We start from the raw sequence: 25,688 nt of genomic DNA, 5'->3' as shown, positions 1-25,688 counted from the left end.
TACCACTTGAGCCACAGCGCCACTTCCGGCTTTTTTCTTTTTGCTTATGTGGTGCTGAGGAATCGAACCCAGGGCCTCAGGCATGCAAGGCAAGCATTCTACCACTGAGCCACCTTCCCAGCCCGGATTTTCCCATTTTTCTTGGGGGAAAAAAAACTTGAATGGTGTACATTCTAGTTTTGTTTTGTTTTTTTTTTCCTCCAGAAACAGTTTAGATGAATCAATGAAAATTTGTTCTGCTGGGCACTTGTGGCTCATGCCTGTAATCCTAGCTACTCAAGAGGCTGAGATCTTAGGATCATGGTTCAAAGCCAGCCCAGGCAGGAAAGTCTGTGAGAATCTTATCTCTAATTAACCACCCCTAGAAGTGGAGCTGTGGCTCCACTAGTAGAGCACTAGCCTTGAGCAAAAAAGCTAAGTGACAGTACCCAGACTGTGAGTTCAAGCTCCAGTATCATCTTTAAAAGAAAATTAAATGTGGGCTGGGAAGGTGGCTCAGTGGTAGAGCGTTTGCCTTGCATGCTCAAGGCCCTGGGTTCGATTCTTTAGCACCACATAAGCAAAAAGAAAAAAGACGGAAGTGGTGCTGTTGCTCAAGTGATAGAGCACTAGCCTTGAGCTGAAGAGCTGAGGGACAGCGCCCAGGCCCAGAGTTCAGGCCCCACGACCGGAACCCCCCCCAAAAAAAGAAAGAAAATTAAATGTAACCAAGATATAACATTGGCAATGTCATGTCCCCATATCTATTCATCTAGTACTCATAACTAGACCTTCCACTGCTATTTTCAAAAATACTCTTCTAGTACATTCTTTAGAGAGCATTAAAGCACATGAGAACCAATTTGGAAGGTTTGTAAGAATTTTATCACCTATCTAGATAGCTGGAGATGTACTTGATCACTTTAGGTGGAGAAAACAGCAGGACAATTTAGGATTGATAACTTGAAAGTAGAATTTGGAATGCAAGTCACCAGTGGTCACTGGCCATATAGCCACCATGTTTCCTGCAGGACTCCATCCCCTGTGGTGACCCTGGCCTCTGAATGCTGCTACTCCCCTGCTTAGAAACAAATCCCTGTGCATACACTCAGCCCTTGTACATAGATCCTCTTCTTGAATTCTCAACTCAGTGAAGTAGTGGGTGACATTATCACTCTCTAACTGTCCTCTCAAGGTGATGCTGTCATTGCTGCACCTAGGACTTTGTTCCCACTCACTAAGCACTTTACACAAACAAGGTGGAGAGGAAACACATGTGGTTTGGTTTGGTTTTTCCTCACCTGTCCAGAACAAGGTCTGGAGCAAAGATGAGCTTGCCAGGGTGATCAATCGAGCGCCACATCAGCCCCACCATCAACACCTCCATCCAGCAGCTCTCCAAGAGCCTCACTTGGTCCAACAGGCTGAGCTCCACAAAGCCTGGGGAAAGCAAGAGGCCATGAGACATACCCACCCTCCTCCTCCTCCTTGGCAACCTGTTTCTTTTCTTCTCTTCTCTTTTCTTTTATTAATTGGTCCTAGGGCTTGAACTTGGCCTGGGTGCTGTCCCTGAGCTTTTCTGCTCAAGGCTAGCATACTACTACTTTGAACCACACCACCACTTCCGGTGATGAATTGGAGATGAATCTCTTGGAAGGGCTGGGAATGTGGCTTAGTGGTAGAGTGCTTGCTTAGCATACATGAAGTACTGGGTTTGATTCCTCAGTAGCAGCACATAAACAGGAAAAGCTGGAAGTAGTTCTGTGGCTCAAGTCGTAGAGTGCTAGCCTTGAGCAAAAGAAGCTCAGGGACAGTGTCTGGGCCCTGAGTTCAAGCCCCAGGACTGGCAAAAAGAGAGAGGGAGAGAGAGAGAGAGTCTTTCCTGCCAGAGTTAGTTTCAAACCATGATCCTCAGATCTCAGTCTCCTGAGTAGCTAGGATTACAGACTTGAGCCACCAGTGCCTGGCTCAACAACCTGTTTCTGTAAAGACAGAATAGCAAGTTTTTAAAAGCTAAGAGGACATAAACAATATAAGGAAATAATCACTCTCTCAAAGATATGATTAAATGCCGGTAAAATGAAGAAAAACTTGAACTAAAGGTAAACAACTTGCAGCTTCCAGTCTTGAATCCCTTCTAGAGACAAATAAACTTCATATGGTTTTTATTTTAAAAACAAAAACAGCTTCCCAGACAGATGCCAGATGACAATGGAAGGTCCGATCTGATAGCTGTACTGTCCTGGTAATTTCTGAGCACTGCTAGGAAACCCCGATCTTGGCTGGTGGTCAGAAGGGCTTCCAGTTCCACCCATCCATATGTGGGAAGCGGAGGGGGGCGCGGCTGCAGGTGACTGGAGTGGATAGAGGCTGGGAGTGAAAACCATGGGGAGTAGGGCCAGAGTCAGCAGAAAGTCAAAGCTTCAACTTAAATGGCTTCTCTGATTGCTTGACATTTCTAAGCCAAAGTCAGGATCATTCTGGGCAGGAGTACTCTCAGGCTGATTTCACCCTAACGAGCAAATATAACCACCACTCTAATAGCCTGCACTGGTTGCACAATTGGAAAGAGACAGGTCATCTCCAGAGAAATGAGGCTTTTGCTTTTGTTTTTTAAAGCAAGAGCATCTTCTATAAGCTATGATAAAAGCAAGGAGTGGTGAAATATAAATATACAGTCACCAAAGGCACATCGTTGGAATGAAATAGACCCTGGTTTGAGCACCTGTCAGTCAGCTCCGTCCCTTCCTAGCTAATGATTTAAGCTCCTGTTAAGTCTGCTTTTCTCACAGAAAAAATTGGTGACAATTTTATCTACCTCTAAGGGTTCCCTACAGGTAGAATCTCATAGTCATTTTACCATAAAGAAACTATGGTACAGTGATCACACACATGGTTGAAAGCTTTGAGCAATTATACTGTAAATCCAAACAAAGGACAATTTAAGAAAGTAATGAATGTGAAGTCTGGGCAAATGCTTTCCAAAACCACTTGCATGTGCTTAGTTCAAGTTCCTGAGAGATGTCCACATTCCCATCTTACCCACAGTTGCAGACAATAAGCCCACCTCACATAGATCAGTCAGTCCTTCCTCCCTCTCTCCCTCCCTCCCTCCCTTCCTTCCTTCCTGGCCTTGAACTCAGGGCCTGAGGGCTGTTCCTAAACTTTTTACTCAAGGCTGGTACTCTACTACTTGAACTATACCTCTACTTCTGATTTTTTGGTGGTTGATTGGAGGTGAGTCTCACCAATTTTCCTGCCTGGGTTGGCTTTGAATCATGATTCTCAGATCTCAGTTTCCTAAGTTGTGAGGATTACATGTATGAGCAATCAGGTCCCAGCAAGCTTTTAGTTTTTTTGTTTGTTTTTTGGTTTTGTTTTTGTCTGTCATGGGGCCTGAAGTCTGGGCCTGGGTGCTGTCCCTCAACTCTTTAGCTCAAGATGAGCGCTCTACCACTTGAGCCACAGAGCCACTTCCAGTTTTCTGGTGGTTTATTGGAGAAAAGAGTCTCATGGACTTTCATGCCGAGGCTGACTTTCAACCATGATCTTCAGATCTCAACCTCCTGAGTAGCTAGGTGTGAGCCACTGGCACCTGGCTAGCTTTTAATTTCTATAGGTACCCAAAAAGCTCAAGGCTAGATGTTATTTAATATTGTTTTGGCTTGGAAAATGGCCAGGTCAGATAAAGAGAGAAGGGATCACAAGCAAAGACTGTGCCCAAGTTTTCTGTAAAAAGGTGACAAGCACTAGATTTGAAGAAGTATTAATCAGCTTAAAAGTTGTTTTGCTAGGACACAAGCTGTACAGTTTTCAGGAATAATCCCACCACATGAGATGTTGCCAAATATTCTTAGGAATATACTTATATCAAAGACTAGAGGAAAAATGCATAGAAACAGCAAAGAAAATAAAGTCATTTTGACAAAGGAGAATATGATAGACAAGACAAAACAAAGCCAGAAAGCAGCAGTTTCCCAGCTCAGCAGGAATGAATGAGTCTAGGCCAATCAATGACCCTATCACCCGAGGTCTTGGTATCCACAGCTCTTACCACAGGTACCCTTTTCCAGCTTCTCAGCCTCACCCAGTTTTTACAGTTTGCCTATTGCAGCTGCTGCCCCCCGGCCATGACAGCATCCCCTGATTCAGAACCTGAGACAGATTTCATTCCTTCAGTGTACAGAATTGGAGGCAGGCACTGGTAGCTAGCTCATGCCTGTATTCCTAGCTATTCAGCAGGCTGAGATCTGAGGATCTTGTCCAAAGCCAGCCTGGAAAGGAAAGTCTGTGAGACTCATCTCCAATTAACCACCAAAAAGCCAGAAGTGGAACTGTGGCTCATGTGGTAGAGCGCAGGCCTAAAGCACACAGTCTCTGGGACAGTGCAGTGCCAAAGTCTTAGGACCATCACAAGAGAGAGAGGGAGGGTGGGGGGAGAGAAAGAACTGTGTGTGCCACAGCTTCCTGCCTAGGCTGGCTTGCGATTTTTTTTTCTTTTTTTTTTCTTTTTCTTTTTTTTGTCGGTCATGGAGCTTGAACTCTGGGCCTGGGCGCTGTCCCTCAGCTCTTCAGCTCAAGGAGAGCGCTCTACCACTTGAGCTACAGCTCCACTTCCTTTTTTTTTTTTTTCGCCAGTTCTGAGGCTTGCCTGGGTGCCTGGAAGCTATCCCTGAGCTGTTTTTGCTCAAGGCTAGTGCTCTACCACTTGGGTCACAGCCATACTTCCAGTTTTTTTTTGTTGTTTTGTTTTGTTTTTTGTACTTTATTGGAGATAAGAGTCTCTTAGACTTTCCTTCCCCAGGCTGGCTTTGAGCCATGATCCTCAAATCTCAGCCACTTGAGGAGCTAGTAATACAATGTGAGCCACTGGCACCAGTCTGATTTTTTTTTGGGGGGGGGGGTTAGGTCCTGGGGCTTGAACTCTGGGCCTGGGCGCTGTCCCTAAGCTCTTCAGCTCAAGGCTAGTGCTCTACCACTTGAGCCACAGTGCCACTTCTGGTTTTCTGATGGTTATTTGGAGATAAGAGTCTCACAGACTTTCCTGCCTGGGCTGGCTTTGAACAGTGATCCTCAGATCTCAGCCTCCTGAGTAGCTGGGATTACACCCAGCCTGATTTTTGTTTAATGATACAGTATCTTACAAATTTATATTTAGCATCTGACAAACCTTTCATTCAATTTCATAATTGCCATATATCCTACACCTCACCCCAACCTGACCAAACTCCCCTTTTCTTTTTTTCTTTTTACTTTGCCGGTCCTGGGGCTTGAACTCAGGGCCTGGGCACTGCCCCTGAGCTGCTTTTGCTCAAGGCTAGCACTACCACTTGAGCCACTGCACCACTTCCGGCTACTTCTGTGTATGTGGTGCTGACGAATTGAACCCAGGGCTTCATGCATGCTAGGCAAGCACTCTATCACTAAGCCACATTCCCAGCCCCAAGACACCTCTTTTCAAGAAGAGAAGCCCCCACAGCCCAGAGAGACAGGTCGGTGGCGGGTTCCCTACCCGTTCCTTTTCATCATGTTCCAGGCCCAAGAACCCTAGAATCTCTTGCCCAAATGGCCCCAGTTGAATCCCAGAGCCTGGTTGGGTCATTTCCCTGGGTGCACCCTCCAAGGCCACCCTGCCAGCAGAGGTAGCCCACTATAAATGGATCACCATTAAGACCCAGCAAAACCTTACCAGGAATTTTCTTGGCCCAGCCGATCATGTGCACCAGTTCCTTGTCGGCCAGCTTGGTGAGGGACATCATCATGGAGGCCTCGGTGAAGGGCGTGGTGGGGCGGCTCACCAGCACGTGGGGCGGCTCTGCCTCCTGCAGGGTGAGCACCAGCTGCTCGGGGCTCAGGTCGTTCAGCAGCAGCTCCTTCACCCGGACCACGTGCCCACCGGGTTTCTTGGCTTTGCTCAGGACGTGCAGCTGATCGCTGGAACTTCTCTGCCTTCTCACTATGCGGTACCCACACCTTTCTCTCCGGGAGCCTAGAGAGGACAGCAGAGGGTTAAGCTGGTGCTTTCCCAGCAACCTGAACAGCCAGGATTAAAAAGAAAAGACGAAGAAAAGAGAAAAAGATGTAATGATATCATTGTAGGACCTGAATCTCTCCTCAGAATGTGTCTGAGAGCAGAGACTTCACTCTTTTCTTTGGAACCTGGGAGGCATGGACGGAGGATGACTACAGTTGGACATTATTAACAAACTCAGCACCATAACTTTTAGGTCTCCATTGAAGGTCATCCAGCAATACTAAGTCCAGTGCTGGCATATCTCAGTTTCCAAACTATGAAATGAAGATTTTTTTTTTCCTCAAGTAGAAAATGGGGAAAATAATAACACTTCAACATAGATATCTCACTGGGCGCTGGTGGCTCACGCCTGTAATCCTAGCTACTCAGGAGGCTGAGATCTGAGGATTGCGGTTCAAAGCCAGCCCGGGCAGGAGAGACCGTGAGACTCCTATCTCCAATAAACCACCAGAAAACTGGAAGTGGCGCTGTAGCTCAAGTGGTAGAGCGCTCGCCTTGAGCTGAAGAGCTGAAGGACAGCGCCCAGGCCCAGAGTTCAAGCCCCACAACCGACAAAAAAAAAAAAAAAAATAGAAATCTCTAAATAAGTACCAAATATTAACATCCCAATATTTTTAATGCTTATATACATGTATACATCTTTTCCTTTTTGCATACTTACACAAACAAGTATTTCTCAAATAAACTAACTGAAAAAATCTGGAAAATATAGAAGAGAAGGGATTTTAGCATACATTTAGTCTTCTTATACTCTTTCATATTTTGTAAGCAAAATTAGAATCATGGTGTATATACTATTTCATAACTTGCTTTTTCCCATATCAAAAGTGTCATGAAGCCAGGTGCCAGTGGCTCATGCCTGTAATCCTAGATACTCAGGAGGCTGAGATCTGAAGATCGTAGTTCAAAGCCAGCCTGGGCAGAGAGTCCATGAGACTCTAATCTCCAATTAACCGCCAGAAAACTGGAAGTGGTGCTGTGGCTCAAGTGGTAGAGTGCTAGCCTTAAGCTGAAGAGCTGAGGGACAGCACCCAAGCCCAGAATTCAGCCCACACAACCGGAAAAAAAATGTATTACTTCATTGCAATAATTTAAGGAAAATTTTTTTGGTTTTTTCTGGGGGGGGTTGTTTTGTTTTGTTTTTGTCGGTCATGGGGCCTGAACTCTGGGCTTGGGCACTGTCCCTGCACTCTTCAGCTCAAGGCAAGAGCTCTACCACTTGAGCCACAACACCACTTCCGGTTTTCTAGTGTTTTATTGGAGATATGAGTATCACGGACTTTCCTACCTAGGCTGACTCTGAACCGTGATCCTCATATCTCAGCCTCCTGAGTAGCTAGGATTATAGGCATGAGCCACCAGCACCCCGCAAGAAATTAAGTTATCAAACCAAGAATACATGTAATTTTTAATTTATTTATTTATTTATTTATTTATTCCCAGTCGTGGGGCCTGAACTCTGGGCATGGGCACTGTGCCTCAGCTCTTCAGCTCAAATCTAGTACTCTACCACTTGAGCCACAGTGCCACTTCCAGTTTTTCTGCGTATGTGGTGCTGATGAATCAAACCCAGGACCTCATGCATGCAAGGCAAGCACTCTACCACTGAGCCACCTTCCCAGCCCCTGTAAAAAAAATTTATATACATTAACAGATTAATCTCCAAAAGCATTTTAAATTTCATAATCTAAATAGCTAATTTCATAATCTAATAGCTTAAATTCTACCTATTTCTTCACAATACTATTGGGCATTAAAATAATTTTTAATCATTATTAATCTTAAGAGTGATTAAACCATTATCCTACTTTGTATTTTTTAAAGTTAGTAATAAAGTCGACTAACATGTTTTTCTTTTGTATTTCTTTTCCTCCTCCTCCTCTTCTTTTTCTTTTTTGCCAGTCCTGGGGCTTGAACTCAGGGCCTGAGTACTGTCCCTGAGCTTCTTTTGCTCAAGGCTATCACTCTGCCAATTGAGCCACAGCACCACTTCCAGCTTTTTTTATTTAATACTGAGGAATCAAACCAAGGGCTTTATGCATGCTAGGCAAGCACTCTACCACTAAGCCACATTGCTGGCCCTATATTTCTTTGCTTATGAATGAACTGTTGTTTATTTTGCCCCCTTTCTCTCTTAAAATTTAAAAAGGCTACTTATAAAATAATGATAGACAACTTTTGTTATATGCAATATTTGTCATGTTATTTATATAACTTCGTTCATGGTATACTTTGTTTTAAAAAGCTTTGAAACTCAATCAAGTGTGTCATATCATTTCACATCTAATTTATACAAACATTTACCTTTTTAAAAAGTTGTGCATTTCAGATCTATTTGGAGTTATATGCACATTTGTATTATGTGATATTGGTATTTCATGTTATATCCAAGTGGATTACAAATTCCCCAATATTATTTACTGAATAAGTTTTTCCCACTGTTTTTAAGTGGTTTGTTGCCTTTTTTTTGGGGGGGGGTCAGTTGTGGAGCTTCAACTCAGGGCCTGGATGCTGTCCCTGAGCTCTTTTGTGCAAACCTAGGGCTTACCACTTTGAGCCACTGCACCATTTTTGGTTTTTGACTGGTTACTTGGAGATAAGAGTCTTACAGGGACTTTTCTGCCTGGGCTGGCTTCAAACCACAATCCTTAGAATCTCAGCCTCCTGAGAAGCTAGGTGTGAGCCACTGGTGTCCAGCTACTTTATTGCTTTTTTTTTTTTCTTGGTTGGTTGCAGGAACTAGCATAAGGCTAGTGCTCTACTACTTTGAGCTGTGGCTTCTGGTTTTCTAGTGGTTAATTGGAGATGAATCTCATGAACTTTCCTGCCAGGCTTTGAAGCTCAATCCTCAGCCTCCTGAGTAGTTAGGATTACAGCCATGAGCCAGTGGCACCTGGGTAGTTACTTTTCATGTGCATGCTGGTATTGAGGACTGAACTCAGGACCTGAAGCAGAGTGCCTGCCTAGCAAGTTTGGGGCCTTGAATTCAATCTTCAGCCCTCAGTACTGACAATTTTTTAAAAAGTACTTCTTTGATTACACATTTCTCCTTTGTGTAGTGTATAAGGATAAGAAGTTTACAAAATATATTCTTACCCAATGTGAAAGATTTTGCATCCTTGCATTTAAATTTAACCAACTTTTGACAAAATCTAAGTTCAGTAGTGAGTTCTGGGCATGCTAGATTCAATTTTTTTTAATTTCACATGACAGAATGCTCAGCATCCTTGGCCATAAAGAAAATGCAAATCAGAACAATGCTTGAGATTCCATCTCACCCCAATTAGATCGGCCAACATTGTGAATTCAAACAACAAAAAATGTTGGCAGGGCTGTGGGGAAAAAGGAACTTTACTGTACTGCTGTTGGGAACGTACAACCACTCTGGACAGCAGTCTGAAGGTTCCTCAAAAAAGCTAAACGTAGACCTTCCCTATGACCCAGCCTTACCACCCCTGGGCATCCACCCTGAACATCATGAGCCAGGATATGATAAGGACACCTGCACATCCATGTTCATTGCCACACTATTCACAATAGCCAAGATATGGAAACAACCCAGATGCCCCATAATAAATGGATACAAAAAATGTGGAACCTATACACAATGGAATTTTACACAGCCATTATAAAGAATAAAATAATGTCATTTGCAGGGAAATGGATGGAACTAGAACGAATCATGTTAAGTGAGGTAAGCCAAGCTCAGAAAAGACAAACAGTATATGCTCTCTCTGATATTTGGAAATCAGATCTAAAATACACTGGGATATGATAAATTATAGGAGATTCTAGATACTCACAGTGAGACCAAAAGAGGATACTCAAGAGAGAAACACAAAGATACAATGCCTATATGCCTCTTCATATTAACATACAATAATATATTGAAACAAATTCCCAGATATGGAAACAAGAAACCTCTTCTTTTTTTCTTCTTTTATATCTTTGTATTTTTATTTTTTGATGACTCTGTCTTCTTTTCCTTATGTATGGTGTCTTCAAGTGTAGATCTTCTTTTTTTTTTTTTGTCAGTTGTGGGGCTTGAACTCTGGGCCTGGGCGCTGTCCCTCAGCTCTTCAGTTGAAGGTGAGCACTCTACCACTTGTGCTACAGTGCCACTTCTCAAGTGTATATCTTCAGAAGGGTTAGAGGAAGGTTCAGAACTCAAGGGAAAAACGGTGAAAAAGTACAGCAGTGGAGCTCACTGAACACTGATAAAAGTGAACTATACAACTGTGGGGGGAGACAGGAAGGAGGGAATGGGTGAGAATGAGGGAACAGAAGACACTGTACAAAGGAAATGTACTCATTACCTGACTCATGTAATTGTAATCCCTCTGTACATCACCTCTGTAATCACAATAAATTAAATAAAAATCTTTCAGGCAAGGAATTCATTCATTTTTCTTTTCCTTCCTTTTTTTTTTTGTCTGGGACTGGGACTTGAGCTCACTTGCTTTTTGTCTGGAGCTCTACCACCTGACCCATACCTCCAATCCATTTTTTTGTCAGTCATGGGGCTTGAACTCTGGGCTTAGGCACTATCTCTCAGTTCTTCAGCTCAAGGTGAGCTCTCTACCACTTGAGCCACAGTGCCACTTCTGGTTTTCTAGTGGTTTATTGGAGATAAGAGTCTCACGGACTTTCCTGCCCAGGCTGGCTTTGAACCATGATCCTCAGATCTCAGCCTCCTGAGTAGCTAGGATTACAGGTGTGAGCCACCGGCACCTGGCTCAATCCATTTTTCTATAAGGATATTTCTAAATGTTGTGGCTTTGACATCATCACCTCAGAGGGAGCAAAACAAAAAAACTATCAAATAGGGAACTAGGGATGCTCCAGATTAGACAGTGGTTAACAGTCCCAGTGAAAGAATATTAATGGCCAGGCACAGGTGGCTCACACCTATAATCCTAGCCACTCAGGATTTTGAACCAAGATCTGAGGATCTTGGTTCAAAGCCCGCCTGAGCAAGAAAGTCCATGAAACTCTTATCTCCAATAAGCCACCAGAAAACTGGTAGTGGCACTGTGGCTTAAAGTGATAGAGTGCTAGTCTTAAGTGAAAAAGCTCAGGGACAACACCCAAGCCCTTAGTTCAAGCCCCATGGCTGACCAAAAAAAAGAAGGATATTGATTACTTGACTTGTTGACAATGAGGATGGTGATAAATGATAATAATGGCAATTGACACCTACTGGAACCTTCCATAGGCCAGGCATATATATAGGACACAGATTATCCCAGGCTGACAAGGGTCTTAGAGACCACTGCATCTGCAACATACAGAGCAGGAACATAAGAGTTCTCAGGTATCTTGCCCAAAGTAGGAAGTCTACAAAACAGCAGAAGCAGGACCTAAACCCAAGCAGCAGTTTATATCCAGAGCTGGTGCTTTAAATAACTATTGCATACTACTTACCTATCAAATCCCCTTCATGGAAGTACATACAGCAGGTAAGTAAAGAGATGTCACCAAGAGCTGCTGAGCTAATGTCCCAACCCAGGGGTACAGACCACACAGGCAACTATTCCAGTTGTTCTCCTGCCTACTTTGCATAGCAGTACATCCTTATAACGAAGCCTTCCTTCTTCATTCTATCCAGATTTCTTCCATTTAAACAATTAGATTAATACTACAGTAGGAAAAAAAAATTGGAAGTGCAGAAGAAAAAGACAGTAAGAAACACGAGCCATGAATAAAAAGTTAAGTAGATGGTGCAAATGGATCTAGAATGCCGGTTAGAATTCTGTTCACTGAAGAACAAATGTTGCAACTGCATTGTGTTAAGTTGTAACTGACATGACCTGTTCCATGAGGGGAGAGCAAGAGGAAGGAAGGGAAGTTGAAGCAGCAGACACTGTGCCAGGCCTAGGTCATTTGAACATACAGTCAACATAACATGAAGAAACAAAACAAGATGCCCTCTGTAGGACTTACACTTGCTCTGACAGCCATAACCGACCAACTCATTCTAGTACAATAAAATGTTCTTTTTTTTTTTTTGTCGGTCGTGGGGCTTGAACTCTGGACTTGGGCACTCAGCTCAAGGCGAGCGCTCTACCACTTGAGCTACAGCGCCACTTCCGGTTTTCTGGTGGTTTATTGGAGATAGGAGTCTCACGGTCTCTCCTGCCCGGGCTGGCTTTGAACCGCGATCCTCAGATCTCAGCCTCCTGAGTAGCTAGGATTACAGGCGTGAGCCACCAGCGCCGGGCCTAATAAAATGTTCTTATTAGCTACTCAGGAGGCTGAGGTCTGAGAAAGTGCTGTAAAGCCAGCCCCAGCAGGAAAGTCTGTGAGACTCTTGTCTCCAATTACTCACCAAAAAGCCAGTAGAACTGTGGCTCAAGTGGTATGGCACTAGTTTTAAGCAAAAAAAAAAGCTCGAGGACAGCACCCAGGCCCTGAATTTAAGCCCCAGTACTGCATACACACGCACACACAAAATGCTCTTATCTTAAAACTAAATTTGAAAATTTTTTTTGTCAGTTGTGGGGCTCGAACTCTGGGCTTGGGTGCTATCCTGTGCTCTTCAGCTCAAAGCTAGTGCTCTACCACATGAGCCACAGCAACATTCTTGTTTTCTAGTGGTTTATTGGAGATAAGAGTCTCACAGACTTTCCTGCCTGGGCTGGATTTGAACCCTGATCCTCAGATCTCAGCCTCCTGAGTAGCTAGGATTACAGGCATGAGCCACTAGTGCCCAGCTTGAAACAAAACAAAACAAACTACACAAACCTTAAAATATTGTTCAAGTGCTGAGCATAGTGATGCCTACCTACAGTCTCGCACTCTGGAGGTTGAAGCAGGTAGATCACAAGTAATCTTCCTCATGAGACCCTGTGTCAAAACCAAAGCACAAGGCCCTGGGTTTGATAGAGACACATTTCCTCACAAAGCAGGGACACCAACCTATATGGCAGTCCTTGTATTCCCAGGCCATGACTGATGGTGGCACTGCTTGGACCATGTAGGTTTGCAGATGGTTTGCATTACAACAAAGGTCTACAAAGCACAGTGATTTATTTGGTCCTAGGTGTCTTCCTAGACCCACTTTGCTGGATAGGATACACTCAAGTCAGGGTCAATTTCAAGGAGAAGTTGGGCCCTGGGGTTTGTAGAGCTGCTACAAAAGTACCGTGTTCCATCCTCTCTTCTATTCATTTTTTCAATTTCTATGCTATGTCCATTGTTTCTTTCAAGTAAATACTACAAAGTCCTCATGGCAAAGTAACAATTATTTATGATAAGTGTCATAAATAGTTTCCTAATTATTGCTCCCTTCTAGGCATCTAGTTTACAAGCCCTAAAAGTAAAAGAACCATTGTTCTCTACTATATCTGGCACATTTAAGAATCTAGGAACTTGTAGGCATGGATGGGGATGGGGGGAAACTGGGGGAAAGCAAAGGAAAGGGTGACATTGTCCAAAAAGAATTGTACTTATGGGGCTGGGACGGTGGCTCAGTGGTAGAGTGCTTGCCTTGAATCATGAGGCCCTGGGTTTGATTCCTCAGTACCACATAAGCAGAAAAAAGCCAGAAGTGGCGCTGTGACTCAAGTGGTAGAGCACTAGCCTTGAGCTGAAGAGCTGAGGGACAGCTCCTAGGCCCAGAGTTCAGGCCCCACGACCAGCAAAAAAAAAAAAAAAGAATTGTACTCCTTACCTGACAATGAAATGGTAACCCCTCTGTTCATAATAAAAATAAAATTGTTTTAAAAAAAATAGTTTATGGTGCTGGGAAGGTAGCTCAGCGGTAGAGTGCTTGCCTCGCAAGCATGAGGCCCTGGGTTTGATTCCTCAGCACCACATAAACAGAAAAGTCCAGAAGTGGCACTGTGGCTCAAGTGGTAGAACACTAGCCTTGAGCTGAAGAGCTGAGGGACAGTGCCAGGCCTAGAGTTCAAGTCCACAACTGACCAAGAAAAAAAAGTTTAAGATCTACATCTGAAAACCTTTTTTTTTTTTTTTTGTGGGGGGAGGCGGAGTGGAGGGGGAGGCAGTCATGGGGCTTAAACTCTGGGCCTGGGCTTGAGTTTTTCAGCTCAAAGAGAGCACTCTACCACTTAAGCCACAGCACCACTTCCAGTTTTCTAATAGTTAATTGAAGAAGAAAGTCTCACAGACTTTCCTGCTCAGGCTGGCTTTAAACCGTGATCCTCAGATCTCAGCCTTCTGAGTTGCTAGGATTACAGGCATGAGCCACCAGTGCCCAAGTTTTTTTTGTTTTTGTTTTTGTTTTGTTTTTTACTAAGATGCCTCCAAATTACCAAGGCCCCCGGTTTGATAAACATGCCAAGGTGTCTGTCAGGTAATTATCCAACCAAGGGCCACAAGTCCCTCAAGCTGTGTAGTGGCTTCTTCTGCTGCTAAAGCAAAATCTGCCTCCTATTGTTTGCTTGCACTTACCGCAGCTCTGCCTGCAGCCATGGGAAATAAGTCAGAGCAACACAACAGCATCCACATACTGAAGGCAGTAACCACGCCGTCCATCTCCTGTCATTCCAGCCCGCCAGTCCCCAGCGTCCATCCCTGCCCCACACAGCAGAAAGGATGGGAATGCTCACCACACTTCACCATCCCTACTTCATAGCACTTCCGCAGGCGGCAGGCCTGGCAGCTTTTACGCCGGTTCTTATCTATGGTACATTGATTTGTAGCTGGGCAAATATAATCATTATGGCCTACAGTAGACAATAAAAACAAACAAAAAATAAGATCATTGTTGCAATACTCCAGTGAAATCTCTTACAGTTCAATAATGCTGACAACACTACCCAGCTGAGAGTATGAAATAGGTACAGGTACAACCAGAGTTATGAAATATCAAATATTGAAATTATGTTTTAATTCACAAAAACTCACATTTGAAGCAATCTATTGCACCCCCCCCCTGCATATACCCAACCAACTCTCTCAAACACACACTGAACCTTGGAACTGCTCATTAAGTACAAAACATGTGTCAAATGGGTCATAGTGAAATGTCTATCAGGTCTTCTCTGCAAAATTGTTAGAAGGCAAAAGTTGAAAATTAAAGAAGCAGAAAGCAATGGTGCTGTACCTTGAATGCTTCTTTTAAAAAAAGCCTTACATCCTTCACATGACCAGACTCCGTAGTGATACCCAGATGCATAATCGCTGCACACCGCACAAAAGTGAGCATCCCTCTTTGAGCTTGAACTGGAAACAGGACTGGTGCAGCTGCTCCCACTAACCTTCCTTTTCAGCGTCTCTCTGGGAGCAAAGGAAATGTCCATTGTAAAAGAACTTAAACAAGGTGTCAGTGGTTCATACCTGTAATCTTAGCCACTCAGGAGGCTGAGATCTAAGAATCAGAGTTCTAAGCCAGCCCAGGAAGGAAAACCTCAGATTATAATCTGAGCTATTATATATATAGGCATGAGGCACCAGTTTCCAGCTTTGGAATGCTATATTTGAATAGTTTCTCAGTGATCCTTACTATTTTAGTTCTATTTTAGTGCTATTTTAGTTCATTATTTTTGAAGTTGTGTGTGTGTGTGTGTGTGTGTGTGTGTGTGTTTTACCAATTATCTCTTCAGACTTCATTGTTAGTACTTCATTTAAGTTGGAATACTGCATAGTTACTTTCATTCTGGAAATAGCTTATCGTGAACACTAAATTGTCATTTCATAATAGCACTCTAACCTGAAAGTAAACATCTATTTTTCAAACCCATTTATTTTTCAAATGCTTTCATCAAGAGCAAATTGAGAGTTTATTGCATAAAAACAGTAGTCATGATTTTGAACTCTTCCCACAACATTCATTCATAAGCACAACTTGGCAGTAATAGGTTTTAAGGATTGGGCGCAGGGTCTCATGCTGGCTAGACAGGTGCTCTATCACTTGAGCCACCCCACCAGTCCCTTTTTGTTTTGAATTGATTATTTTCTGGATGGATCTGGCTTTAAAACTGGCGAGCCTGGGATCTGTTCCTCCTACTTGTATTTCCTCATCTCACCAAGGATGATGGGCATGAACCCATATGCCCAGCCAATAGTTGAGAGCCTCACAAAATGTTATGTCCAGGCTGGCCTCAAACCACAATCCTCCAATGTCTGCCTCCCAAGTAGCTAGAACAATAGTCTTGAGCCACTCTGGCCAGCTTGCATAATTTCTTAATGAGAAGGAGACTATCAGAATGGAACAGAGCATCCTAGCATCCTGTGTCATGGATGCTATAAGTATGTAAGTAATCTAGCTGACTAACAAATAAAGACATCATACCATACACATCCTCCTTCTCAATGGCTCATAAAGTGAATTGAACAGTGCTCTTGAATGACAATTCCAAAGGAATACGTACCTGTTTAGAGGTAAGGTGTGCTCTAGTGCTCTTGCTTCACACCAAGGACTCTTCTGAGGCTCTGCATACAGAAGGGACGACTGGCAATGGATCGCCAAAGGAGACAGATGTCCAGGAGCTGACCACAGCACATCTGGGCTTGTGGTCTGTCGACCAGGCCCACCATCCAAGTTATTACCATTGCCAGGAAGACTATAGTTCACCAGAGCTGGGCTATAGAATGTCATGGCTGAGTATTCATGGCGGCTCTCTACATAGGAGGAAGGAATATAAAGGGGGCCATGCTCCAGGGGTAGGACAGGCTGACTGCAGTTGAAAGAGGTGGGAGAGTGAAGGCTAGATGGTGAGTTTTTGATATCCATGTCTTGAACAGGTAACAGCTGAGAAAACTCCTTGTGAGAAGAGGCACAAATGGACATTCTAATGGTCTCAGAACCTCATGAGTAGGTGAAGTGCCTATAAAGAAGAAACATACTGGTAACTTCACTAGCCCTATAGGAATAACTGTTTAAAGAGCTATAGCTGGCCAGGTAGCAGTGGCTCACACCTGTAATTCTAACTACTCAGGAGGCTGAGATCTGAGGATCTCAGTTCAAAGCCAACCCAGGCAGGAAAGTCCATGAGACTCTTACCTCTAATAAACCACCAGAAAACCGGAAGTGGCACCATGGCTCAAGTGGTAGAGTGCGCCCCTTGAGCTGAAGAGTTCAAGGACAGTACCCAGGCCCCACAAACGACTAAGAAAAAAAAAAAGAGCTATAGCTGGGTGTTGTGGTACATGCCTGTAATCTCAGTGCTCAGAAAACTGAGAAAGGAGGATCTTGAGTTTGAGGCCAACCTGGGTTGCTCAGTAAGACCTTGACTGAAAAAAAAACATTAATTTTGCTTTAAATACACGCCCATATTTGTACGGGATGACAAATACATCTGGTAACTTATGGATGAAAATATTAATTCCAGTGAGTGAAGGGATGGGTGGGGAGGGATGGATGAGAATGATGAAGGGTACACTGAACAAGATGCACTGTATTCATAAACTGCTTTGTTCAATGGCAGCTCCTTCATACAACTACTTAAGAGATAAGAAAAATATCTTAAAAGAAAAGAAAATGGAGCTGGGAAGGTGGCTCAGTGGTAGAGGGTTTGCCTTGCATGCCTGAGGCCCTGGGTTTCATTCCTCAGCACCACATAAGCAAAAAGAAAAATCTGGAAGTGGCACTGTGGCTCAAGCGGTAGAGCACTAGTCTTGAGCTGAAGAGCTGAGGGACAGCGCCCAGGCCCAGAGTTCAGGCCCCACAACCGGAACAAAAAAAAAACAAGAAAATATTTTTTTTAATAGCTGAGGTCTTTATTTCAATTTGTATGTACAGTAAAAGTGCTGCTGAGAGAGTCAGCAGCAAAGAAAAGAAAATATTAACCACTGAGGGGTGGAAGTGTGAGGCATGGGTAGCTTGCTTTCTCTTTCATTCACTTCTTTATTGCTTTGGGCAGATAACTGCAAAATTTTTATGCCCAATAATTTATTATATATATTCTTTAAAGTTGTACTGGGAAGCTGAAACAGGAGGATCATGAGTTTGCTAGAGGCAAGACACTGTCTCAAAAAACAAACAAACATGCAGGGCATTGGTGGCTCACACCTGTAATCTTAGCTATTCAGGAGGCTGAGATCTGAGGATTGTGGTTCGAAGCCAGCCTAGGCAGGAAAGTCCATGAGACTCTTATCCCCAATTAAGCATCAGAAAATGAGAAGTGGTGCTGTGTGGCTCAAGTGGTAGAGAGCCAACCTTGATCTGAAGAGCTGAGGAACAGCGCCCAAGCCCAGAGTTCAAGCCCTATGACCGACAAACAACAACAACAGCTGGGCACTGGTGGCTCATGCCTGGAATCCTAGCTATTTAAGGAGGCTGAGATCTGACAACTGCAGTCCAAAGCCAGCCCAGGCAGGAAAGTCTGTAGACTCTTATCTCCAATTAGCCACCAGAAGACTGGAAGTGGAGCTGTGGCTCAAAATATCAGAGTGCTAGCCTTGAGCAAAAAAATCTCAGGGCCAGAACCCAGATGCTGAGTTCAAGCCCCACAATCAACAACAACAACAACAACAACAACAAAAGAAAGAAAGAAAGAAAGAAAGAAAGAAAGAAAGAAAGAAAGAAAGAAAGGAAGGAAGGAAGGAAGGAAGGAAAAGGAAAGAAGGAAGGCAGGCAGGCAGGCAGGCAATAAAATCAAAATCTTCAAATTCAAAAACACAGGAATACATGTAAGTGCCAGCAAATTCCTTTTTCTAGACCGTGATAAGCTCAATTGTAAGTTCTTATAAAAAAAATAAACAAGAATTGCCAGGTAAACCATAAAAGGAAAGATCAATGAACAGGGCTAGTATCCACTATAATCAAATATATTGTAAATCTCTAATAATAAAAAATTAGAAAATAATTTAAAATTAGCACATGAGGCAACTTGATCATTATCAGTCACTTATAAACCAAATTGACTGAATTGAAGATAACTTGCCACTTATCAATCTATTGCTTCTTGCTTTGCATACACCTTTCAGTCTAGGTTCTGTGAATTCCTTCAAGGCTAAAATGACCTCAGTAGCGGATGCTAGATTGAAAATTCAAATGGTAGGCAAAAATTCAAAACTCTGGTTGGCAAAGTAAAGGTATGACAACTTATACTGGGCTTGGAACTCTCTCCTATAATGGTCGTAAATGTCCAAAGGAAACAATCTCCATTGGCCTTTGGAAATAGATAACAAAGCTCCATGTGTTTTTGCTCTGGGGATTATGAGTCTTTCTTAGAAAAATAATTCTTTGTTACTGTTGTAAATGACAGTCACATTCATTGCTTACTCTGAGAAACTGGAATTAAAGGAAATGACTTGAGCTAGAGGCATGGCTCCTCTGTGGAGCAGCAACTCAAGGAGGCTGAGATCTGAGGACCACAAATGAGAGAACAAGGCCCTGAAGCCAAATGCCAGTACTGAAAGAAAAAAAAAAATCAGGCCATTCCCTGCCTTTTTGAGCAAATTTCTATTTTATCCCAAGGTCAAAAAAAAAGCTCTTATTCACAAAAGAATGTAAAACTGGTAAGAACCAATGAGTCAAAGTATTACAATTATTGAGTCTAGATAGCAGGAATCGAAATGTAGTGATGCGAATCTTTCAACTGTTCTGTAAATTTGAATTTTTTGGTTAAAAGTATTAAAGAAAAAAAATGCATAAAGTAATACCAGAGCCAATGGCACATACCTGTAGTCCAAGCACTTGAAAGGCAGAGGCAGGAAGATCTTGAGTATGTGGCAGCCTGAACTACGTAATAAAACCTTGTCTCAAAATACTAATGGTGGGGCTGGGAATGTGGCTTAGTGGTAGAGTGCTTGCCTAGCATGCACGAAGCCCTGGGTTCAATTCCTCAGCACCACATAAAAAAAAAGCTGAAAGTAGCACTATGGCTCAAGTGGTAGAGTGCTAGCCTTGAGCAACAGAAGTTCAGGGACAGTGCCCAGGTCCTGAGTTCAAGCCCAGGGACTGGCAAAAAACAAAACTAAAAAACAAAATAATAATGATGCCAGGCTTCAGTGGCTTACACCTGTAATCTTAACAACTCCAGAAGCTAAGATCTGAGGATCCTAGCTCGAAGCCAATCAGGGCAGGAAAGTCTGAATCTCCTATCTCCAATGAACCACCAAAAAATCAGTAAGCAGAACTATGGCTGGGGCGATAGAGAACTAGCCTTGAAAAAAGCTCAAGGACAGCACCCAGGCTCTGAATTCAAGCCCCAGGACTGGCACACACACTACTCACACACATATACACAAACACATAGTAGTAGTAGTAGTAGTAGTAGTAGTAGTAGTAGTAGTAGTAATAGTAGTAGTCGTAGTAAGCTGAGCATCAGTGGCTCATGCTTGTAAGGAAACCAAGATGTAAGGACTATGATGGACTATGATTTGAAGCCAGAAAAGTCTGAAGACTTCATCTCCAATAAACCAGCAAAACATTAAATGCCAGCTGTGCTTAACTGAACAAGAAGGTTGAGCAAAAGCTCAAGGCCCTGCGTCTGACAAAAGCAAACAAAACAACTAGCTCCATCCAATCTGCACTGTTTCCCACAACCTCTCTAAAAATAACACCACTTCCTTTAAGGCATTCTACTACATTGCCTAAACTCTCATTCATTCTAACCTGCTCTTCCCACGGAAAACCTGCTGTGTCCATAAGAAATAAGCACTTCACTTGCAGAAGCTTTAAATCACTTAGAAACAAAATCCTCTTTACTGAATTAGAGATATACCAAATCCTTCTTGGAAATGGTAGAAGTGGGTAGGAAAGTACGAAGTAAAACTAGAGTTTAAGTTCTCTGAAAGCATATGCAACTCTTCCTTCCTTTTGTGTATGTGCGTGTGTGCATGCGTGTGCACATACACACACACATACACCAGTACTGGGGCTTGAACTTTAAGGCCTCACACTGTCACTTGGTTTTTTCCACTCACTGGTGGTGCTCTACCCCTTGAGCCATATCTCTACTTCCAGCTTTTTGCTGATTAATTAGAAGGAAGAGTCCCTTGAATTTGTCTGCCTGGACTGGCTTCAAAGCAGCCACTGATGCCCGGCTTATATGCAATTTCTTATCCACCTTCCACAACAACTCAAGAAATATTTGTGATAGAGAAAGAATATTAGATATAAGAATAACAGAAAGAATATCAAATATAAGCGTAAAATATAAGCTTTGGCAGACGTGGTATGGGGCTGAAGAAAGGAAGGCTTAGGGGGGCCTGCCTTCAGAAAGCTTCTGTGCCCAGCACCCAGACAGGATTGTCTGTCACTGGCACAAGGAAAAATCCAAATTCAAATTCTGAAATACAGCTTCTCCTCTAGAGACCTCATAAAAATGGATTACCCACTATTCACCCTTTCATCCCCAGCTTAGCTCACTTAGCTTAAAGTCCTCGAGTTTCACCCATGTCATAGCATCAGAATTACTTTAAAAAAAAAAAAAAGGCTGAATAAGCCAAACACTTGGTGACTCACATCTGTAATCCTAGCTATTCAGGAGGCTGAGATCCAAGGATTTTGATTCAAAGCCAAACCACGTAGGGAAGTCCGTGAGACTCTTATCTCTATTAAACCTGTCAGAAAGAAAAGCCACAAGTGGGGCTGTAACTCAAGTGGTAGAGCATTAGCCTGAACACAAAAGCTCAGGAACAGAGTCCAGGTCCAGTGTTCAAGGAGCTACACAGATAAGACAGACAGACGGACGGACGGACGGACGTTGGTGGCTCACGCCCGTAACCCTAGCTACTAAGGAAGCTGAGATCTGAGAATCACAGTTCAAAGACAGCCCGGGCAGGAAAACTCCATGAGATTCATTTCCAATAAAGCACTCAGAAAACCGTAAGTGGCACTGTGGAGTTCTAGCCCCACAACCAACAAAAATAAATAAATAAGTAAATAAATAAATAGCTCACACCTATAATCCTAGCTCCTCAGGAGGCAGACAAGCCTAAAAGACTCTGTAATTACTCACCAAAAAAGCCAGAAGTGGAGCTGGACCCAAGTGGTAAAGCATTAGCTTTGAATAACAAAGTTCGGGGACAGAGCCTAAGTTCTGAGTTCAGGCCCCAGAACAAGCATTAAAAAAAACAACTGAATAATATTCCATTGTATGCACAGACCATATTGGATTGATCAAGTAAACATTTTCTGCAGAGATGTTTGAAAACAGTTCCAGATCCACAGAAATGACTGGGTTAGAGTAGCTAAATATCAAAATGACTGCCAGAGTTGGTAATTCATTCATTGCTAACAATTAAATAGCAGCAATTAAATAACAGTATGGTTAATAGGCATTTATGCCTCAATCTGTCTGGAAAACACTTCTCCTATTTCAATCCACCTACATGCATACCTGTTCACAAGGCAGGTTATTTATGCCTTCAATATTATACCTTAATAATATTTTGGCTCATTGTTGTTATTCTATTGTCTGAGCATCTCTGAAGTAAACAAACATTTAACCAAAGCACATTTAAAAGTGCTTGACAACTCACAGAATTCACAAACTTTATAGATCAGGAAAATGACAATTTGCCTTGTGAAGGTTACTAAGTATCACTATTCCACAATACTGTGAAATATGTGAAATTTATGTACTCACCTAATCTCAATTTTAAAAGAAGAAAAGTGAGAGAAGGGGTAGGTTGGGAGGGATGGGTGACAATGTTATCAGACACTTTGTATTCATATATTATTTTGTAGGATGGGAACTTCTTTGTACAACCACTTAAAGATAGCAACTTTTTTTTTAAGTGCTTGACGGACAGAACCTAAACATTATTATAGCTGTCTTGTGTCACACACTGGCATATGGCCAATCAACTTCTCTAGCTTTTCTTCACATCAAAATGATTATTCTATCAGACAAATGCATAGTCACTAAAAAGCAAGCTTGTCTTTGGTCGAGTATCTTCTGGAAGTCTCTAGATTCATGGGCCTACTATCTGTCAGTGGCCTCTTGGATCATTAGTCACTTTGAGGCCGATGCAAAGGGTTTTTCTTCCTGCCATACCACAGCCCAGGATGAAGAACTTAACCCATTAGTAGACAGAACAGGCTGAGTAAGGGAACCTTCTCCATGACAAGTCCACAAAACGGAACAACTCCTTGCCAGCACCTGGTGAAAGTACTTGTAAGGAGTTTCATTGTCATAACAGACACAAGCCAGTGCAAGACTGTGAGGATTCTGATTAAAAGAACTACTCTTGTATCACCTATAATCCTAGCTATTCAGGAGGCTGAGATCAGATTATTGCAGTTAAAAGCCAGCCTAAGCCGAAAAGTCTCCAATAAATTACTCAGAAAGGACCAGAAGTGGCACTGTGGTTCCTGTAGTATATATACATAAAATCCACAAGGATGTTTGATGCATGTATATATATATATATGTAATTGTATATGCATTTATCTATCAACCATAAGCTTTTTGTTTGTTTAAGTGGGGCTTGAACTCAGGGCCTGGGCACTGTCCCTGAGCTTTTTCGCTCAAGGCTAGTGCTCTACCACTTTGAAACAGCACCACTTCTGATTTTCTGATCAGTTGTAGTTAAAAGTCTCAAGGACTTTCCTGCCTAGGCTGGCTTAGAACCACGATCCTCAGGTCTCAGCTTCCTGAAGATTACAGGCATGAGCCACCAGCACCTGGCAATAATAATCTTTTAATGTGTCTTTTTCAAAACAAAATATTAAATCTAGGCCTCAATTTAATAATAGGAATAAGGAAAAATTACTCAAAAAACTCACAGAACTGATCAATTAATAATTGGTTTTACAAGCAACTTTTTAGAACATGCTCATACATCTTCCAAAATGAGTGAAGCCTAATTCCCTTTGTGTCATAATTCATAGAATGGTATATCTAAAAAGGCCAATTTTAACTATAGGTCATAAAGCTAAAACAACATGCTTGGCATTGACTTATGAAGTTCAACATTCAACTGCAGGGTTCTCCAAGATTCTAGATATAATCAAGTAAAATAATGTGGTTAGCCCTCAGTATTTTATGTAATACTTTTCTTATCTATTCTGCAAAATGACTTAAAACATCAAAAATTGTCACATGGTATAGTTTAAATCATTACTTGTTTGGATACATATTTATAGAAAATTGTAGTCATTTCTTGTTGTACCGAAGTTTGAACTCAGAACTTTCCCATTTGCTAGGCAGGCCCTGTACCACTTGAGCCACACTTTCAGTCTCAGTTTGTTATTCTTTAAGAGAGGCACAGTACGGGGGAGGATGGGAAGGGATGGGAAGGGGAAACAAAGGAGGAGGTTACAATGCTTGATAAGAAATGTACTCATTATCTTGCCCATGTAACTGTAACCCCTCTGTACAGTATTTTCACAATAATAAAAAAGAAGAGAGGCACAGTAGCTAATTATTTTCCTTACATTAGTTAAACAGAGGAGGCTTTCATTGTTACATTTCTCTGCATTTCTACTCTCCCTTTCCCTCTTCCCAAAACAATTTCAACAGGTTTCACGTCTATTTTCACAGTTGCAAACACGCTATTTCCATTCTATTCATCCTCTTTCACCTTCCTCATTAACCCAGCCTCCTGTCTAGTACCCCCACCCTCCTACACACAGAACCCCTTTCCCTTCCCCACTCCCCAGGCCCCCAATGATCAACAGTTTTCATTGAGGGTTTTATGCTGCTTTCATAAAAAGGGACATAATAACTATTCAATGTCGATTCTATCTGTATAGGTTGAAGTTACTGCTGTCACCTTTCCTATATGGTATATAACCTTGAGAAATGTGAAAAATGGTCAAAGTCATTCCGTTTCCACATTTAGTTCTGTTTTTAATTGATTTCAAAGATTCCTTAGGCCTTGATCAAGATGTAAGTGTTAGAGAAGACAGCTTCTGAAATAGGAATGCTTCGGGTTCACCTTTGTAAGATAATGCTGGAACCTAGAATGGAAGCCTAACGATTTCAGCTTTCCCAGCTTTCATTCCATTGATGAACACCTACAACATTTCACCTTCTCCAGAACGCATGGGAAAGCGCAGAGTTTTGTAGGAAGAGAAAAAAATCAATGCGTTCTTGTCATACTCAAATAGATTCACTTTTTTACATACACACACACTCTCCCCATACACACACATGCACACACCCCCTCTCCCCATACACACACACTCTCCCCATACATACACATGCACACACACTCTCCCCATACACACATATGCACACACACACTCTCCCCATACACACACTCTCCCCATACACACACGCACACACACACTCTCCCCATACACACATGCACACACACTCTCCCCATACACACATGCACACACACTCTCTCCATACACACATGCACACACACTCTCCCCATACACACATGCACACACACCCTCTCCCCATACACACACACTCTCCCCATACACACACACTCTCCCCATACACACACACTCTCCCCATACACACACGCACACACACTCTCCCCATACACACACATACACCCTCTCCACACATGCACGCACACACCCTCTCCCCCCCACACACACACACGCACCCTCTTCTGCACAGCGTCCCGCACCTGCGCCAGAACACACGCCTCTGCGGACCGGGGAGGCTGTCGTCCCCTCCTCACCTGCGCGGAACTCTACTCCGGATCAGAGTTGGGGTGTGAACACAGCGCGTTCCCCTGACGTGCTTTCAATCCGACGAGGGACGGGGAGGCAGCCGTGGCTTTCTCCTCAGCACGTCGGGGTCGGGAGACGGCGGGGGTCTGTTAGTTAACTCTCCGAAGGCCGAGCGGCTTC

At 42.9% G+C, this 25,688-nt stretch overlaps 1 protein-coding gene across 1 annotated transcript in view; it reads right to left on the bottom strand.

The window, feature by feature from the left end:
- The window catches only part of Esr2 (estrogen receptor 2 (ER beta)), a 35,228-nt gene extending 18,398 nt beyond the window's left edge, over window positions 1–16,830 (bottom strand). Inside the window, exons 1-5 of the mRNA XM_013014401.1 lie at window positions 16,351–16,830; window positions 15,084–15,256; window positions 14,587–14,703; window positions 5,669–5,968; window positions 1,281–1,419 (exon numbers count right to left, since the gene is read on the bottom strand). Of these exons, the coding sequence (XP_012869855.1) occupies window positions 1,281–1,419; window positions 5,669–5,968; window positions 14,587–14,703; window positions 15,084–15,256; window positions 16,351–16,769 (1,148 nt within the window). The 5' untranslated portion in view covers window positions 16,770–16,830. The remainder of the gene's footprint in view (window positions 1–1,280; window positions 1,420–5,668; window positions 5,969–14,586; window positions 14,704–15,083; window positions 15,257–16,350) is intronic.
- Between the last annotated feature and the right edge of the window lie 8,858 nt (window positions 16,831–25,688).

The sequence above is a fragment of the Dipodomys ordii genome, unplaced genomic scaffold (assembly GCF_000151885.1).
Source record: "Dipodomys ordii isolate 6190 unplaced genomic scaffold, Dord_2.0 Scaffold2, whole genome shotgun sequence".
In the NCBI taxonomy this organism is placed as follows: domain Eukaryota; kingdom Metazoa; phylum Chordata; class Mammalia; order Rodentia; family Heteromyidae; genus Dipodomys; species Dipodomys ordii.
The sequence above is the reverse complement of the archived record's forward strand: the minus strand, read 5'-3'. Positions and strand labels throughout refer to the sequence as shown.